Below are 20,343 nucleotides of genomic sequence, written 5' to 3'. Positions count from 1 at the left end.
TCATGGCAGTCGATTTTATAAAATTTACTAACCTGGCAAACTTCGGAACTATGCCACGGTCACGGAAACTTATAAGAAACTTATTAAAGACCTCAGAGGTCTCGCTCTCAAGTATCGTAACTTATCCAATCGCCGAACACATAAAACCATCTCCTCTCCGAAGAGGTACTTGATGTGCATCTTCATATTTTCGCGGGACAGTGATTCTTCCATAAAATTTCGAGTGTGCGGTCGCATAAATTTGACTTCTTCTTTTGATATTTCGGCTGTATACCGTCCAGCCATCTTCAGTCATCCGGGTGACTGACGCTTCACCACTTGGTCCGTTCTTTTAAACCAACGGACCGCGCCACTGCGCATGCGGCCACAGATACACAAGGCGCCACGAAGACGTCATAACGGTACAGCTCGCAGTGATAGATAGTACCGTGTGGACAGACCATGCAGCCATGGATCTAATTTTATGCGTGTATTGTACCTCTTAGATGTCGATCAACTTCTCTCGCGGTAGAAAACAGCCTTGCACTTCGTGCATAACAATGTAAGTGGACACTCTTTGTCAAACATCTTCATCGACTTAACTAAAATTACTTACAAAATACACCGATACAGGTGAAATAAATACCAAATTCGGGATAATTGTATCATATTTGTCAACTCTGGGACAAAAAGGTATCCAAAATAACATTTGAAAAAGTTCGGAACAACTATCGTCACGGTTCGGAAACAAATGGGAATGATGTTCACCCTGTATTAAAGCATTCGTGAATGGGCCTGCTCGAGGAGAAATGTCAGTGTGTGCGAATAAAGATGGTCTCTCCAACTAGGATGCCTGAGCATGACCCTTGTGTTATCGTACCCAACGATGCTATGCTATATTTTACTTTACCTCTTGCAAAGTGTGGCACCGTTAGCAGTGCCTGTGACGAATGCTAATAACCCAGCTACAGCCTCTGCTTCGGGATCTCGTTTTCTGAAAAGAGCACACTTCATTTCCTATTGGCAGACAACGATTATTCCAATTTGCAGGAGAAGAGGTCGCATAATACTCGATGCACAAAAATTCTGAGATGGAATGCAAGGGAATCTATCGATCTCTTGAGGACAGTGCACTGTTTGAGAAGAGTATGGAAAGAACCCAAGCATGCATCGTCAAACACAACAACCCAGTAATGGTCTTAAGTGATAAAAGGAAACCAAGAATAGGGTTAAAGCTTCTCTGTGGAATTCGAATGCTATTTTTTTATTACAGTGTTCAGGAGAACAGTATCTGGCAGTACTATATTCTGTTGGCTAAGTTGGCTTGTTTAGTGTCTGTGATGTTTTGGGAGGTTCTGGCGTGGGTTAAGCATGGGGTTAGAATTTGACTATATTGAGTAATTACGAGAATAGACAGGAACAATGCAAGGAGTTGTATGTTCGGTGATCTGACTTCCATGCATCAAGTATGAGGGTGCGAGGAACCCATATACCACAGGTTTTGCATACTGTGTCGTTTAAAGGAGACGATTAATGCCGGAGAACCAAGGGGCATAAGTAATAGGAAAACTAAGGAAAGCAATAGACTCGCAAACAGAAAGTGCGTTACGTTATTGGGCTAAAGTAGACCAATTGCCAGTGAAGTATGAAACATCTTAAGTAGCATGAGAGCGGGAATTACCATTTTGTGGATTACGACCTAGTGACGTGGCTTCATCCACAATGAAAGAAGAAATATGATAATGATAGAATAGTGCAAGTGTGTGTCGACAATACTCAGCTAAAATATGAATTAAGTAAACGTAACATTCGTACAAACTGTTTTCACTTCAGAAAGTATAATGGTTCAAATGGCTCTGAGCACTATGGGACTTAACAAACGGTTCAAATGGCTCTGAGCACTACGGGACTTAACAGCGGAGGTCATCGGTCCACTAGAACTTCGAACTACTTAAACCTAACCAACCTAAGGACATCACACACATGCATGCCCGAGGCAGGATTCCAACCTGCGACCGTAGCGGTCGCGCGGTTCCAGACTGAAGCGCCTAGAACCACTCGGCCACAGCGGCCGGCTATTTCAGAAAGCAAATCACTTGCAAGTATAAGATGAATAATAAGATATACTATGGTCAATATTAGGCACGCCGCATTGTGATTTATGACAACACGACCATTTATCATACACCCAGACGTAAGCTACCATCAATTAAGCTTTGTTATTCAATTCGTCGAGACGTAACTTACCATCAATTAATCTCTTCCATTCGAGTCGCCCAGACGCACCTACCATCGATTAAGCTCTGCCATTCCAATCGTCCAATTCCAATTTTAAATTTTTGTAATCATTTCAACTCAGCATAAGGCTCAGTTTAACACAAACAGATATCTACTCTGTTACAAGGAATTGAAAGAAAGGGGAAGTTAACGAGCGACGCCAGTCATTGTTAATATCAAGGTGTAATGAGCATACACCAAGAAGGAGATGTCAGACATAAACGAAAGTCGGTAGGCGTGTTTCTACACCTGAAGAATGATATGTGTTCACATTTCGTGCAGTCGCATAAGTGGCGTCAGTAGCACCATATGCGGATGCAAATCAGGTTTTCTTTAACTACATGCTGTAACGACCGCGAGCGTTCTCTTTCAGATTTGGCGTGGTGAGTTGATGTTAGTCAAGAATGCCTTTGAGGCAACGAAGAGGCTGTTATCAGCACAAGATCAAGAGGTATAAAAAGCGTATGACGATACTGAAAGGGAAATTCCTTATTAAAAGAGAGTAGGAAATCAGATAATGATGGGGAACTGGAACGTGGAAGGAGGGTAATGAAGAAAGTTACGGAAGAATGCGAGGTTGGTAGTAGGGATGAGGGAGGGGAAAGATTGAGTTCTGCAATAAACTTCAGTTAATAATAGCGAATATAGAGTGCAAAAACCAAATGGAGAAGATATACTTGGAAAAGGCTTGGAGACATGAAAGATTCCAACTGGATTACATCATGGTCAGATAAATATTCCGAAATCAGACAATGGATTTTGAGGTATATTCAGAAGCAGGCATAGACTCAGATTATAACCTAGCAATGATGACGGTAGGATGAAGTTTAAGAGACTCGCTCGCAAGAATTAGTGTGGAAGAAAGGTGGACACTGAAGTACTGAGAAATTATGATGTTTGTTGGAAGGTCTTTAAGGCTGTCGATACTGCAGTATGAATACGGCACTGGGCATTTCCGCTGGAAAGGAAAAAAAAAAACATTTATAAAAATGGCAACCTCAGAATGTGGACAGGTACAAGGAAGGTAACTGCGAAGAAACCTCGGGTAACAGAGGTAGTACTTAGTTGATCGACGTAATAAGGAAATACCAAAATGTTCAGGGAAATTCAGACATACAGAAATATAAGTCACTTGGGAATGAAATAAGGTGGAGGTGCAGGGAAGTCAAGGCGAAATGACTGCAGAAAAAGAACGTCAAGATATCGAAAAAGAAATGGCTATAGAAGGAATTTGTTCAGGATATAGGAAAAGTAAAAAAGAAATATGTGGAGAGAATATTCTGAAGTCATTTACGAGAGGGAGGACTTGCCTTACGACATTATAGGAGAAGTAATGGGAATCGATATGAAAGTCATAGAGGATTCAGGATTAGATTTTAAGAGATCTTTGGAAGACTTAAGATCAAATAAGGCAGAAAGGATAGATAGCATTCCATGGAATTTTCGGAATGATATTATCCACACAAACTAGAACATAGCAGCAGCAGAGAGGTAGTCCACAATCAGCTTAACAGTTCATGCATTCAAGGTGCTGACAAGAATAATGCAAAGAGGTATTGAAAATAAAACTGAGAATCTGTTGGATGACGACTAGTTTGGATTTCAGCAAGCTAAAGGCACTAGAGAGACAATTTCGACATTCTGCTTGATAGTCGAAGCAACACTTAAGAAAAACCAAGACACGCTCATAGGTATTGTCGACCTAGAAAATCATTCAACAGTGTGAAATGGTGCAAGCAATTCGGTATTCTGAGGAAAGCAGGAGTAGGCTCTGTGGAAAGGCGAATAACTTACAATAGGTACAGGAGCCAAGAGGGAACAATAAGACTGGGAGACCAAGAACGAAGCGCTCGTGTTAAAAAGGATGTAAGATAGGGATGCAGTGTTTCACTTATGACATTGTTATCCTCACCGAAATTGAGGATAACTGTTTCATGAATATAGAATGTGGATTTAGGATAAATCAGAAAAGACGAAAGTAATGAGAAGCAGGAGGTGACCGCGAAGCAGACGAAGTTTAGGAATTCTGCTGCTTTGGAAGGAAGATAATCCATGATGGATGAAGCAAGGTGAACATAAGAAGCAAACTAGCATATGCGGAAAAGGGATTCCAGGCCAAAAGAAGATCAGTAGCATGAAACATAGCCCTTAATCTGAATAATAACTTTCTAATATTGAGTTTGGAGCATAGCGTTGTATGGAAATAGCTCATAGATGCCAGAGAAGGAGGGGGTGAGGGGGGGGGGGGAGGAGGAGGAGGAGATTAGTGTTTAACGTCCCGTCGACAACGAGGTCATTAGAGACGGAGCGCAAGCTCGGGTGAGGGAAGGATGGGGAAGGAAATCGGCCGTGCCCTTTCAAAGGAACCATCCCGGCATTTGCCTGAAGCGATCTAGGGAAATCACGGAAAACCTAAATCAGGATGGCCGGAGACGGGATTGAACCGTCGTCCTCCCGAATGCGAGTCCAGTGTGCTAACCACTGCGCCACCTCGCTCGGTGTGAGGGGGGGAGGGAAGCTGAGGAAAAGAGAATCGAATTGTTTGAGAGGTGGTGCTGTAGAAGGATATTGAGAATTAAGTGGACTGATAAGACTGGAAATGAGACTGTCCGCAGAAATATGTGGAAAACATTGACAACAAGAAGGTACATGTTCCAAGGCATCAGGAAATAAGTTCCATGGATCTAGAGGCAGCCGTAAAGGGTAAAAACAGTAGGCAAAGACAGAGATTGGAATACATCGAGCAAATAAATGACAACGTTGGGTGTAAGTGCTATCCACAGATGAAGAGGTTAGCACAGGAGAACAATTTGTGGAGTGCCGCATCAAATATCAACGTACCTCGTTAACCAGTGTCTACCAAGCTTGGCACGCGCATCACTTTCTATGCGAAAAAAATCCTGCGACAGTAAGACACACCTAGTGATTCTACGGCTCAGGATGAAGGTGAAAACTGGTGACATAAAAGTGTAACTTAGGAACATCTGGGTCGATATGAACAAGACTGAGTAGATACATGAGTAAGTATTTGTATAAAAATACTATACGAGTAAGATATCCCTACTGCATCCTAGAGACAGAGTTGGAGAAGGGAAGGGGTGACATGTAACAGTATTTAAAGTCGACCTGTTAAGGCTTGTGAGCGAATGAGAAGAAATGAGATGAAAAAATGTACAAACGTCTTTTGTTTATTCCATTTCGACACCTAGAAAGTTGAACCATTTTTCACAACCTTTTGCAAACTTCTTACCCGGCCAGAGTTAATAATTTCCTGAGGATACTGCAGGATGAAATTCACAACAAATGTAGATTAGATATGTGAGCAATATATAAAGTAAAATACATGTGATTAACGCATACGCGGGCGAAGCCGCTTGCAAAAAAAAAAAAAAAAAAAAAAAAAAAAAAAAAAAAAAAAAAAAAAATTAATAAAATAAACGAAACTGATGATCATAAACACACTGTAGCAAGCGGAACAATGTCCGAAGGTGGAAAGGCTTAGTGCTGTGCTAATTACAATTTGTGTTTCATGCCATTAGGACTTTCGTAAAGTTAATATTGCATCCACACAACACCTGGAATTACAAGTTTCTCTCTGGGTCGGAATCAAATGGTTCAAATGGCTCTGAGCACTATGGGACTTAAGTTCTGAAGTCATCAGTCCCCTAGAACTTAGAGAACTACTTAAACCTAACTAACCTAGGAACATCACACACATCCATGCCCGAGGCAGGATTCGAACCTGCGACCGTAGCGGTCGCGCGGTTCCAGACTGTAGCGTCTAGAACCGCTCGGCCACTCCGACCGGCGGGTCGGAATCATCCAGGCAGAAAAGGAAATGTAGTTACTAGAGCCTCAGTTCATATCAAAGTTTTTGGAAGTTTTTGTATATACGAATAATTTGTTTTGTAATCTCATATTCAATCCCAGATATTATCTGGGTCCGTATTTTTTTGTTCCTGTTGAAACTAGTTTGGCTCTGCGAGAGCCCGCTTGCCCTTTTGGTGTGGAATGTAAACAGTAGAGCGGGATGGCTCACCTGCGGCGAAGAAGTTGAGCAGGTAGCGCAGCGTGGTGCCGTCGTACAGCCAGCAGTTGCCGCTCTGGCCGCACGTCTCGCCCCACACCACGCACGCGTAGTCTGCAAAACAGCAACAAACCGTATGTAACAATACATCGCACCCAGTCCTGGTGACAATATAACCCTTTGCGTCTAGTTTTGTGATTTTACTTCTTCCGTCTTTGTTTTTCTCGTCAAGTATTATTTATTGTCCACTAGGCGCTCACTTGAGCAATGTTATCTCCAGTTATCTTGAAATATGTAGAAAGAATTAGAGACAGATGTTAATACTTTTGTCCTGAAAGGTGTGAAGCTCATACGGAACCTCCAGATGTCAGACTGTCAGTTTGATGCGAAAAGTTGAGTATCGACAGAGTGTCAACCACAACTCCGGTATAGTATGTGCTAGGTGCTGTCGTCCAGGATAATGTGTGCAAACGGTAAGTAATAAGTAACACCTTGCGTATAGAGCACAAGAAAAAATTGTCAAGTGTCTATCGCGTAGAGCTCCAGTGGGGAAGTCAGCGGACCGTTAGTCTGTCCCAGTTTGAGCCCTGGTCATGTCAGTTTTTGTACTGTAGTAGGTGTGAAACTGTTATATCGGACAACACGTTCTAGACATGTAACAGGATTGTTCGGAGTTTTTAGAAGTGTCCTATTGGTAGTCTGCTTGCGCTTCGTTTATTTGAAAATAGCAAACCCATAGAGTAAATACGCAGTTTTACAGAACAAACATAAGCGGTCGGAACAGAAGAATAAAGAAACAATTGCATAATATTTGCGGTAGTGTTAATTGTAATAATAATAATAATGATAATGATAATTATAATTGACTGCTAGATGGCAGCACCTTCGGATATCAGATGCGCGTGTTGTGGCTAGTCTCGTGTTTAAGAACCTTCAACATCGCAGATCGTCAGTAATCGTTGGTTAATATATTAAAAAACTAGAAACCCGCGAAAAAAGCACCTAGTGTTAACCTAGGTTTCGGCGTGGATAACTACACCTTCTTCAGAACAATAAAACCCACAAGTGCCTAAGAAGACCTTTGTCAATGATTAAAAGAACACCGTAGCTATACATTTATGGCGGGTCATGGCCCATCGAACATAGGCCGGTGTGAGTTGGAGCGTACACCATTAAGTTAAGTAGTAGTTTTGACTTTGTACATATGTACTGTTTGTGTTTTCCTTTTTTCGTTTATAAATGTATAGCTATGGTGTTCTTTTAATCATTGACAAAGGTCTTCTTAGGCACTTGTGGCTTTTATTGTTCTGAAGAAGGTGTAGTTATCTACGCCGAAACCTAGATTAACACTAGGTGCTTTTTTCGCAATCGAGGCGCGTTTCTAGTTTTTTAATATAAAGTCTCGTGTTTGTTGACACGGGAGTCAGTGGGTCTGAAATTGCTGTCCAGTGCGCATGCTACTGTTGGCACCACAGTTGACAATGCTGTTTTGCGATATGAATCCGTGGAACGTTACTGGCATTCTTATCGAACTGTTGCGAAGCGACTGTTGTGTGTACCTACGTCAATGGAAATACCTGAGGATGAGAGAAAGTGTGCACCATTTCTACTGGACGTCACCGAAGAGGAAACATTAGATACGGACGAGCGCCCACCAGATGAAATGCAATCGTTCGTTTGTGATCAAATTCATGGCCAATAGTCAACGCCTTCGATATCGTCGCCAGAGTCCTCAAGTGATGGAAATGACGAAATATTACCAAAGAAGAAAACGGAAGTGCTTTACTCAAGAAATGGGAAAATCGAAATGCTCAAATATTGGGTTGACATCAAAGAGCAGTAGAAGTTAACTCAAACATTTGTACATCGTACGATGTATGCAATGAAAAACAGATTTCGCACTAAATATACTCCGCGCTGTATCTTGTATCAAGGGAAACGATAGCGGGAAAGTGGAGAATTAATGTCTGTGAAAGAGAAGTACAAACGTGTTACAACGCATGTGATGGAGATCTTCAGAGACACCAGGAGGATTGATGTGTTCACGATGTAGACATCACATTGTTATTATGAATACTATGAATACTTCCTTACGTGTGATGCAAATGTTCCTTCATTCTCCTGTTCTGATTGTCTATTTTTATTCTGTGAAGCTAAAATTGTGCTCTAAAGGTTTGGTTCTTTCAAATAAACGAAGCGTAAGCGGACTGCCAGTAGAACATTGCTGTAAACTCAGAACAGTCCTTTTACATGTCAGGAACCTGTTGTCCCACATAACTATTGCATGTGGACCAGAGTACAAAAACTGGCATGACTAGAGCTCGAACGCAGGCCCCTCGTTACGACAAACTTACGCTCTATCGACTCTCCCATGGGATGTCTACACGACAGTCGCTCACGGTTATGGTTTTCCTGTGCTCATTATGTCATATGTTGCCTACTTACAGTTTACGCACATAGTACACAGCCTAAACTACGTATAACGTTTGGTACCGATCTGACTATCTGACATCTGGAGGCTTTGGCGTCAATGGACGCAAAGAGAGGCACACTCATGTTTTTCTAAAAGATTTGCTAAAATAAACAGTGAGCCTCAAAATACGTCGGTGTGGACTACATTGTTCTTCGACCTCTTTAACCATTATATTTTTGCCTACGGAAGAAGCAGGCCGTATCCAACAAAGCAAGGAAAAGATTTCTTCCGCCAGTCTCAATTGCAGAGAACAGCAGCAAAAATTATATTCCTTGGAGGAATGTGTTAATACTTTAAACGAGACCATTATAAAACAATACTTTTCTGTTTATTCTAAGACCTATTACATGAGCACTGCTTATTAAGGTTGTAAGTAGGCTGGTTATGTGTTTGTATGTTGGCAGCGCTGTGTGCGCTATGTAAGAGATTCTGTGGGTGGTCGGGCTAGCAGTTGGAGGTGAACAGCCAGCAGTGCTGGAAGTTGGGAGTGAGTAATCAGCAGTGATGGAGGTTATGGGTTAATAATTAGCGGTCTTGAAGGTTTGCAGTATTAGGTCTGAATGTGTATCCGTCATGGAGTTTTATTACTGATGATTATATAATTTCTTTTAACTGCTTGTCACATGATTAAGGTAAAATCTGCTAAATACATTGTTTGCTCTGCAACAAAATCTTTACTTTGCTAATCACACACCTATTAGTAGTTAGAGCCTACAGTAGTTAGAATCTTTTATTCAGCTGGCTTTATTGGTGTTTGCTGCATTGTTGTAGTTCGTGTAATGAAGATTTTCTGTGAGATAAGTGACTTATGATATGTATGGTTCATTGTTTGGATTTCTTCTTATTCAGGGCCATTCTTTTGTATTAATTATTTGAAGTCAGGTTATCATTTTTGAGCTGTCAGATTGCTTTGCGCTAGGATATTGAGGGTCAGTGTTGAAATGAGAAAACAGCAAAGAGACAGTATAGTCAATTTTACTCAGCACTATAAGTAAAAATGTAATTAATAAGTTTCACCAGAATGTGGAAGCGAAGAATAAGTAAAGATAAAGTAGGCTCAGTACGGTCAGTTTCACTCAGCAGTTTCAGAATTAAATAATTCATTTTCTCAATTATTTCAGTTTAAGTAAAGAAATATGAAGAAGTTTCAAGGTTTATCTCTGCTCGTTCTGTACAATAGAGGAGGCTTTGATGCTTTGTTTTACACCGTTAATGCATTATCAGCCACACTATATGCACGTATACTGAGGATCGAACGCATTATGACCACTGAGCATGGATTCTAAAATATAGTTCCGTGAAACCCAACGAAATTTTTATCCTCATAAGGGAACTAATGTTATCGACAGGCGATCTCAGATTGATTTCATATTTCTAGATTTCCAAAAGGCTTTTGACGCCATCCCTCACACGAGACTTCTAATTAAACTGCGTAGCAATAGAGTATCGTCTCAGTTATGCGATTGGATCTGTAGACAACAAGAGACTAGGAAAGAGTCGGAAGTTATCTGTGAAGGAGGTCGCACGCTACAGCTGCGATAAAATGCGCAGGCAATCGAGTGGCTATGCCGACGGCGCGGTGGCAATATATATAGCAAGGCTTAGCGGATGGGATGGTGTATAATTTTGTGGGAGACAGTATGATGTTAATTAATGAAGGGGCTTCAAGAGAGTTATGAAAGGAAGAGTAATGTGTGACTAAAGCATGTTTAAAGTTATCCATAACTGGTACATGTGCCTTGGTCAAAGCAACCGTTGCCTTGCCGCCGAACTAATGCGTCGCGTCAGCAACTTCACCATTTCAGACACCCAGTCTTTCTTGTTGGTTACGTTATACAGAGTTGTACAAATATCGTGCTACAGCAGTATTACGTACCTTTTTATTACTTACTTTTTTGAACATAAAATGCGTTGAATTTTGAAATCATGAATCTGGCAAACTATTATTGTTCATATTATTTAATGTTTCATGCCTCGATCTCTTGGTTATCGTATTCTGGCGTCGCCTACATTGCATTCACTTCTACCACTAATACAAATTGATTTTTTTGTGATGAAATTTTACTGGTTGAAAAGGGTGGTTAGTTACTCAGTGACAGTCAAATTATTGTGAGATTAATGCTACATAATCATTAACGCGTCGCGTGAGACAGTATATCGGCCAGTTTGGATTTTAAATAATTCTGTGGTGTTGACTAAGCTGGTTGTTGACTAGTTAGAATTTTGTGATAGCTGGCATATTCATTTGAGCTCCCACGTGAGTAATGAGCATTAACTGCAACGTACGCTCAATTCCAAGCAGTCAACGTGTTACTCTTGTAGAGACTACGAAGACGAGATTAGACTAATTCCAGTGTGCGCAGAGACTTTTAAGCAACAACTCATCCCTGACACCATGCGCAAGTGGAACGGGAAGAAACCCTAATAACTGGTAAAATGGAAAGTACCCTCTGTCACGCCCTTCTCAGTGGTTTTCAGAGTGTAGACGTAAATACTGACCGAGCAGGAGACCGTAGATGATGGGCCCCGGAATGAAAGCGAGTCCACACATGAGTACTTCAGCGAAGGCGATCGCCAGTGGCTTGTCTGCCTCATCCACGCATCTGAAACAAGAAACGTGCAGAGTAAGGATACTATGTGTCAAATTGTATACCTCCATGTCTGCAAACACCGGAAATTTTTTTGGGTCACTATTATGTAAGATAGCAATGTCCCATAATCATATTTCGTTGGGACAGTCCTAACTTCACTGCATGGTGGAAACCTGAGAACTTTGATGATATTCCAAATTCTTGTAAAAAGTGCTCATTTGCCCTTTTACTTCCTAAACAGCATATTGTTAGACTTAGATGATCCTCATACTATCGTGTTTTTCTTGCAATTACACTGGGACTGCATTTGTTTTACTACAAGGGCAGTTCAATAAGTAATGCAACACATTTTGTTTCTCGGCCAATTTTGGTTGAAAAACCGGAAATTTCTTGTGGAATATTTTCAAACATTCCCGCTTCGTCTCGTATAGTTTCATTGACTTCCGACAGGTGGCAGCGCTGTACGGAGCTGTTAAAATGGCGTCTGTAACGGATGTGCGTTGCAAACAACGGGCAGTGATCGAGTTTCTTTTGGCGGAAAACCAGGGCATCTCAGATATTCATAGGCGCTTGCAGAATGTCTACAGTGATCTGGCAGTGGACAAAAGCACGGTGAGTCGTAGGGCAAAGCGTGTGTCATCATCGCCGCAAGGTCAAGCAAGACTGTCTTATCTCCCGCGTGCGGGCCGGCCGTGCACAGCTGTGACTCCTGCAATGGCGGAGCGTGCGAACACACTCGTTCGAGATGATCGACGGATCACCATCAAACAACTCAGTGCTCAACTTGACATCTCTGTTGGTAGTGCTGTCACAGTTGTTCACCAGTTGGGATATTCAAAGGTTTGTTCCCGCTGGGTCCCTCGTTGTCTAGCCGAACACCATAAAGAACAAAGGAGAACCATCTGTGCGGAATTGCTTGCTCGTCATGTGGCTGAGGGTGACAATTTCTTGTCAAAGATTGTTACAGGCGATGAAACATGGATTCATCACTTCGAACCTGAAACAAAACGGCAATCAATGGAGTGGCGCCACACCCACTCCCCTACTAAGAAAAAGTTTAAAGCCATACCCTCAGCCGGTAAAGTCATGGTTACAGTCTTCTGGGACGCTGAAGGGTTTATCTGTTCGATGTCCTTCCCCATGGTCAAACGATCAACTCTGAAGTGTATTGTGCTACTCTTCAGAAATTGAAGAAACGACTTCAGCGTGTTCGTGGGCACAAAAATCTGAACGAACTTCTCCTTCTTCATGGCAACGCAAGACCTCACGCAAGTCTTCGCACCCGAGAGGAGCTCACAAAACTTCAGTGGACTGTTCTTCCTCATGCACCCTACAGCCCCGATCTCGCACCGTCTGATTTCCATATGTTTGGCCCAATGAAGGACGCAATCCGTGGGAGGCACTACGCGGACGATGAAGGAGTTATTGATGCAGTACGACGTTGGTTCCGACATCGACCAGTGGAATGGTACCGTGCAGGCATACAGGCCCTCATTTCAAGGTGGCGTAAGGCCGTAGCATTGAATGGAGATTACGTTGAAAAATAGTGTTGTGTAGCTAAAAGATTGGGGAATAACCTGGTGTATTTCAATGCTGAATAAAACAACCCCTGTTTCAGAAAAAAAATGTGTTGCATTACTTATTGAACTGCCCTCGTACATTCTTATCAACAGATCAGAGCACATGTTACAGGGTAGTTAATTGTAAGATGTAATCCATAAGAAACAGGCTGAAGGCTGTAAAATGAAAACCGCTGAAGGCATCGTAATTCCATTGCCTACGGAAGAAAGTTGATCCCTCCGAAACATGTACACGCGTCGACCGTCTAGAAACACAGAAACACAGATATGTAGGCTTCAAAAGCAGGTCTGTAACCCGTCTCCTGACGATATAAGGGATGCGGGCAACGAAAATTCATCTTGAATGCCCAATGCAAGCGTCAAGGTGTGACACAAATGATTCATGGGAGGATGGATGTCGTTGGCCGACGACGCACGTTCTGGAACGCCACACCGCAAAGCGGATACCACTGTCCAGCAGGTGGATGCTCTCATCATATAAGACCGGGCAGCCGGCCGCGGTGGTCTAGCGGTTCTGGCGCTGCAGTCCGGAACCGCGGGACTGCTACGGTCGCAGGTTCGAATCCTGCCTCGGGCATGGGTGTGTGTGATGTCCTTAGGTTAGTTAGGTTTAAGTAGTTCTAAGTTCTAGGGGACTTATGACCTAAGATGTTGAGTCCCATAGTGCTCAGAGCCATTTGAACCATTTTTGAAGACCGGGCAGTTACAGTACTACACCCATTTGCTCTTTCTTTGAAGCATCCGTTTCATTGTTTTCAGCACGACTGTGTGCAATGAAGGGTCGACGAGTGAGAATGTTCGCTTTGTCGTCACGTGGGTGTGCACCTTAGTCCCTCTAGCTGCAAGTTTGGAACTTCACCGCTCTCACAGGGACAAAACATTTTTCCACAGCCAACGACATTACGATCTATTCAGTGCTTTTCGTTTTACAGCTGCCGGCTGGTCTCTTTTGATTGCATTTTATATCACCTCATTTGCAGTGCTTATCCTACAAATGAAGCGGACGTGACATGAACAATATGGAGAAAATCCTTGCATTAACGCAAAAGCTATAAAACGCAGAATGATACTCGCAGAATTTGATATTAATATTTTGCGCTGTCGATTCTGAATATGTATTATTTCTTCCATGATGTCCCCCTCATACTGTTCCCGGTTATCTCATAGTAAGAAAGGGTCAACACGTAACATAGGAAATTAGTCCAAAGATGTTCCTTGCAACATCACCAAACACTTGAAGAAATAGCTAAAATCACAAAGGATATTCGTCATAAAATATAACATGTATCATTGATACAAAGAAAATATGACCTAGGATATTAGACCGAATGATTTTGTTTTTAAGAGTGAGCACTGTGGCCGGCCGCTGTGGCCGTGCGGTTCTAGGCGCTGCAGTCCGGAACCGCGAGACTGCTACGGTCGCAGGTTCGAATCCTGCCTCGGGCATGGATGTGTGTCATGTCCTGAGGTTAGTTAGGTGTAAGTAGTTCTAAGTTCTAGGGGACTGATGACCTAAGATGTTAAGTCCCGTAGTGCTCAGAGCCATTTGAGCACTATGGTGTGACTGTACTACTTCATATGTTACTAATCAGTGTTACGTTACTACCCGGTTTTGTGGTGTACATTACAGTAACCCGGGAGGACAGAACGCAAGTAAACAAACTTTTAAAATTTGGCTCTTATAGTCCACGACTATGAGGGAAAGATTGTATACTAGAACTGCCATTTAGCCGTTAAACCATAACAATAACTCCAAACACCCTATCATCCTGTCCCTTCTACTTGATAAATCAGAAAACGTCAGTGTTCTGCCCTGAAGGACCAATAGGACTCGACCGTCCGCCGTGTCATCCTTTGCCCGTGGAGTCATGTAGACGCAGTATGGAGGAGTGTGCGGTCACCACATCGTCTCCTGGCCGTTGTTGGTTTTCTAGTCCTTGGAGCCGCTACTTCCCACTCAAGTTGCTCCTTATCTGGCATCACGCGGCTGACGAGACTCAGTTCCCGTCCTCCCACCAAAGAAATAATCTTGGCAACGCCAGGAATCGAACATACACGGTGATCACTAAACAAAGGAAGCGAGCCTCCTTTTCAGTGTTCCTTTCTTCGCTGTCTCTGCGGATAAACTTCTCATTCCTTATCTTATCCGTCCACCTAATTTTCAACACCTTTCTGTACCACCCCACAGTCCGTTTTTCACTTTCATATAATGCTGTGCTTCAAACTTACAGTTTTATAAATTACTGGAACACCTACGACTGAATCAAAGTCGTTTTAAAATACAGAGATGTATCTATTTTACATTAGGTTAACGAATCTAAAAGGTTTCAGAATCATAGATCGCTGAAGACTACCAGAAAACTGAGGCGATTAAAAGTAAAGGGGGAAAAAGTGACAAAATAAAGTTTTGAGAAAATGAGCTTCAAAGTTTGTAAAAAATTTAAAATCTATGTTCATTTGTTATGTTGCGTAGTAACCATCATATGCAGTGGTTATTAAAACAATATCAGTAAACTAAATTCAGAATTTTGTGCTCAGTAATGTTTTTACCAACAATCTAGTTAGCACTAACGCCCCTCTGCCTCCAAGAACGTCACTTACATCCATTTTTCGTCTTTAATATCACGTTGGAAGGACGCGTTCAAATGTTCAAATGTGCGTGAGTTCTTAAGGGACCAAACTGCAGAGGTCATCAGTCCCTAGACTTACACACTACTTAAACTAACTTAAACTAATCTATGCTAAGAACAACACACACACCCATGCCCGAGGGAGGACTCGAACCTCCGGCGGGAGGGGCCGCCCAGTCATTGACATGGTGGAAGGACGCACTACAATATAATTCAATAGTTTGTCCCATTTTTACGCATTACATTAATCCATACAAATAAATTATTGATTATACACATAATACAGCGCACAAGGCAAATGAACAATGTGTTAAACAAGTTCTTGGAACACATACCTACAAATGATCCCATATGTTTGTGTAACAGCAAATGCCTATTTCAAAACTCACAAAGCATCATCAGAAGGCACCACATTAACAGCAGATGGTGTGCTAGGACCTCCACTTGCTGTGATCTCCTATATGGTTTGGAAAGAGATACGTGCTTAGGATACGTGTAGAATGGATGGTAAGTTGGAGGCACAAATGGAAATAACTACTGCGGATTCTGATATTATCTCTGTTATGGCATTGGTGACAGTATATTCAGTAATAGTGTCTTTGAACTTTGACGTCCTAGGTTTTATCGTCTTAGGTCAATGGAATCAAAATTGATGTCGAATAAAACGTTCTCCGGTTTCCAGCCGCGTGAACTGATTAAAATTACACGAGCTTTCACCAAGCATTTCTTCGCTCTTGTCACGTGGTATACCTACCAATAGGCTTCTGGTGCGCCTCTGATATACACTATCGACCGGCTGAGACGTCACTGGTGCCCACGGCATCGCCATATACGGGCGCATGTTGACTCGGCTTTCGACGTGCCCAATTCAACCGCGCAATCGCTGGATCCTACGCCAAGCTAAGTTGTAGGCCACCGTCTCTGTTTAGAGTTTTATTGGTGGTTTTTATTTCGACTGCTTCTTTACTTACACTATTCCATAAGCTGTTTCCGCGAGCCACAACGATGTTTCGGTAAATTTCATCCAGTGTCTGTTTTCTAAAGCATGTTCAGCTAAAGCAGACTTGTCGGAGTAGCGTAGGCCGTAGAGCATACTGTTTCTCCGACCTAAGGCTGGCCACACTCACAAAGTATCCTGTAGACCCCAGGTGTTCAGATACCTGCTGCGTCTTTAACTGGTCTCATAATAGACGGATTTTTGAGAGAGGCCAGAAGATCTATTTGATCTTGTGTCGTTTCAGTAGGTGGCTTGTCTTCCCCGACACGGAGCCACAGAACGGCTCGCATCAACGGCTTCTAGGACCGTGTAATTAGAGAAGCCATTGAAATAAAATTCACCGATAACACCCTAAATCAGGGCTTAACAACTGGCCGGTTTTGAGCGCGAGTACCCGCGTCTGCTCAGGCACGTGCTCGCGAGCAGGTGCAAGGTCGTGGAGTAGTGAGGGAGGGGAGGGAGGGGAAATGCGCGCGCACGTTTGAATAGGGCCGCAGCTTGCCTATTGAAATCGCGACGACTGTGTAACTCTAACAGTCACTTCGCTGGTTAAGAATAATGTCAAGTCGCCGTTGTGTAACCCCAACCATGCTTTCGCAGTTGGGAGGAATTGTATCTGTTTACAGAAAAAGATGGTGTTGCAAAATGTTTAGTATGTCACAAAACGCTGAATTCTTTTAGAAAATTTAATTTGCAGTGACATTATATGTCAGACTACGGAAGTGGAAAATGTGATGGACCAGATCGTGCACAGGAAGTTATTAAACTTAAAAGAAAGCTATCCGAAGAAGATCTGGACGACGAAGGAAAATAAACTGAGGCAGCTCTCAGAGTGAGTTACAAAATTGCTTTGCTTTTAGTAAAATCCCTGCGCCCATTCACTGATAGCGATTTAATAAAAGAATGTCTGGTAGTGGCAGCGGAACATTTGTGTCCATCTCAAGTTGAACAGTTTCGGATTGTGCCATTATCTAACATGACCATTATGCGTCGCATACAGAACATGGCAGACGACGTCCAGAGCAAGCTTGCAAATATCTGTAAAGATTTTATGGCTTATTCTATAGCTCTGGACGAAAGTGTTGATATCACTGGAACAGCGCAGCTTGCCATATTTATTAGAGGTGTTAAAAGAGATCTTCAGGTGAGGGAGGAGCTCCTCGATGTAGTAGCCATGAAGAACACTACAACCGGAGGTGATATTTTAAGTAGTATTGAAGAAAGTGTTGAAAATATAGGATTGTCGTGGAATTCTTTAGTTTCTGTGTCTACAGACGGTGCACCAGCGATGACAGGGAAATAATCAGGTTTCGTTGCGCTGTTGAAGGAGAAAATGCAAAAACTGACCGTGCCGAATGAAATATGGGGCGTTTACTGTGTGATCCACCAGGAAAACTTATGTGCAAAGAGTATCGCTCTAAAAAATGTAATGAGTGTTGTTGTTCGTACAACCAATTATATAAGGAAGCATGGGCTACAACACAGGCAATTTAAAAGCTTTCTTGAGGATGTAGAAAGCCAGTGTGGCAGCCTGCCTTATTACAGCGAGGTCCGCTGGCTTAGTCGTGGCGAATTATTAAATCGATTTTTTTACCTATTAGATGAGATAAATATGTTCATGGAAATAAATAACATGTGTGTTCCTGAATTGAAAGAGCCTTCATGGAAATGTGATCTCGCATTCTTAGCAGATTTAACTAGCCATCTGAATGCTTTGAACATTCCACTACAAGGTAAACATCTGCTAATTACTCATTTCATAGATCGAATACGAGCTTTTAAAATGAAATTGACACTTTGGGTGAGTCAGCTGGAAACAGGAGATCTACCTCATTTTCCTAAATTATCATCCATGCAAGATGTTCACAAAGACTGTGAACATTATTCCCATAGTTTAGTTGCCCTTAAGGAAGAATTTGATCAACGCTTTCAAGATGTGACAGCACTAGACAGTGATTTTGATCTGTTCTCCTCTCCATATTCAGCGAATATTGAAGAGATTCGTCCTGAGCTGTAATTATAAATTATCGACCTGCAGTGTGACAGAGAATACAGAGACAAATTTCAGAACAAGAAAAACATTTTGGAATTCTACAGACACTTTCCTCAGGATAGATTTCCACGTTTGCACAAACTGGCGGCTACAATAATATCAATGTTCGGTTCCACGTATGTTTGTCAACAACTGTTCTCTGCAATGAAATGTAACAAGACGCGCTTGAGAAACGCATTGTCTGATCAAAATTTAAACTGCACGCTGCGCCTACGATGCACAAGAACAATTACTCCGAACATAGACGCAATTGTAAAGGGCAAAAAGTACAAGATAACCGAGAATCTCACACTTCAGTGACAGCTTTTATTGTGTAATAGTTCACAAATTAATACGAATGTAGAGGCATACACTAAGCTAATAAAATTATGTGGCACGTGTACATTCTCCTTTATTTGTGTCAATTGTCGCAGTAATAATTCGTGAGTGATATCCCTGCAGGTGGCCGCAGATTTACATTGACTGGCGGCAGCTGTTGTGTGCCCCACGTGACTCTCCTCACTCTCAGCTCTGGTCCGGTAGTGGGGGTAGCGTGCTCGCGCTGCTCCGTGCTCGCGCCTTGCTGCTCCCAGCTTGCTCCGCGAGCACGTATGTTGCGAAGCCCTGCCCTAAATACTGACGGTAGCCAGCGGCTCAGCGCTGCGTTGGATCCAGCGATCGTGCAGTTGAAACGCACCGTAAAAAACAGTCAACGAAAGGCCGTGTATAACGCTGCCGCGGGCTGCAATAGGAACACAGCAGGCGGCTAGTGCTTATATGGGCGTACCAGCAGCCCACTGGCAGACATACCACTGGGTAATGTCCAAAGAGGGCTTGGCGAAAGCTCATGTAATTTTAATCACTTGACGCGGGTGGAAAGCTGAGAACTTTTTATTTAATGTTACCACCGCAGGACTCTGCACTCTTACAAAGTTCATATCGTCACTGAGGGTAATCTTACAAAATATTGCGTACAGTATTGGCCAGAAATCAGGAACCTGTGATCAACGGGTCGTCAGTGAGGTGTACTTTGACAATCATTCAAAACTAAATGATTTTTATGTTTTTTTTCTGATCCCTGCATTGTCGCTACTAAAGGCACTGAGGGTCATTCTACACTGAGAACGGTGTTGTACATACCTCAGCAAAGCGTCACTTGATGTGTTAACCCTCTTCCACTCTTCTGTTTTAATGTTCTGGATGCAAAAACAGCTTCTAATCTGCCAAATGCTGGCACAATGCATGAAATCGCCTAATCGCAACGGTTTACGAAATATGTAGAACCAAAGACACGTATGTGCACCTGTATCTCTTTGTATCCGAAGGGAAAACAATTGTTTTTAAATAGTTCTTCAAATAACCGCTAGGGAAAAGATAAAAGCACCTGATACACCCACATCCCTATGCTACCTAACAGATTGGTTCTTCCAGTAAAGTATGGTGCACATATCCCCCAAATATTGGATTTAGCCACTTCCCTCTTTGCTTCCATTTAACTCAGTTATGACCAGCAGATTCATAGCCCATAATTTATTATATGGTAATAAGCTAAACATTTGATTGAAACAATATTCGTTAATTCATGCAGCGCTTGCGGGGTCATATTTTTTGTTGTACGTCCTTCTGTCATTCACTGTCGTATTGCAAAATTGTGGTTTCAGTAACCTGATTAAAAAATAGTGTAGTGGCATATTACGCACAGTTCAGTCAGATTCTATAATTATGGAGATACTGAATCATTTCTGGTGCATCAGCAC

At 42.3% G+C, this 20,343-nt stretch overlaps 1 protein-coding gene across 1 annotated transcript in view; it reads right to left on the bottom strand.

Annotated features, from left to right (window-relative positions):
* Positions 1-20,343, bottom strand: part of LOC126162901 (solute carrier organic anion transporter family member 74D-like) — a 209,376-nt gene that overhangs the window by 10,500 nt on the left and 178,533 nt on the right. Inside the window, exons 12-13 of the mRNA XM_049919713.1 lie at positions 11,256-11,359; positions 6,296-6,397 (exon numbers count right to left, since the gene is read on the bottom strand). Of these exons, the coding sequence (XP_049775670.1) occupies positions 6,296-6,397; positions 11,256-11,359 (206 nt within the window). The remainder of the gene's footprint in view (positions 1-6,295; positions 6,398-11,255; positions 11,360-20,343) is intronic.

This window comes from Schistocerca cancellata, chromosome 1 (assembly GCF_023864275.1).
Source record: "Schistocerca cancellata isolate TAMUIC-IGC-003103 chromosome 1, iqSchCanc2.1, whole genome shotgun sequence".
Taxonomy (NCBI): Eukaryota; Metazoa; Arthropoda; class Insecta; order Orthoptera; family Acrididae; genus Schistocerca; species Schistocerca cancellata.
The sequence above is the reverse complement of the archived record's forward strand: the minus strand, read 5'-3'. Positions and strand labels throughout refer to the sequence as shown.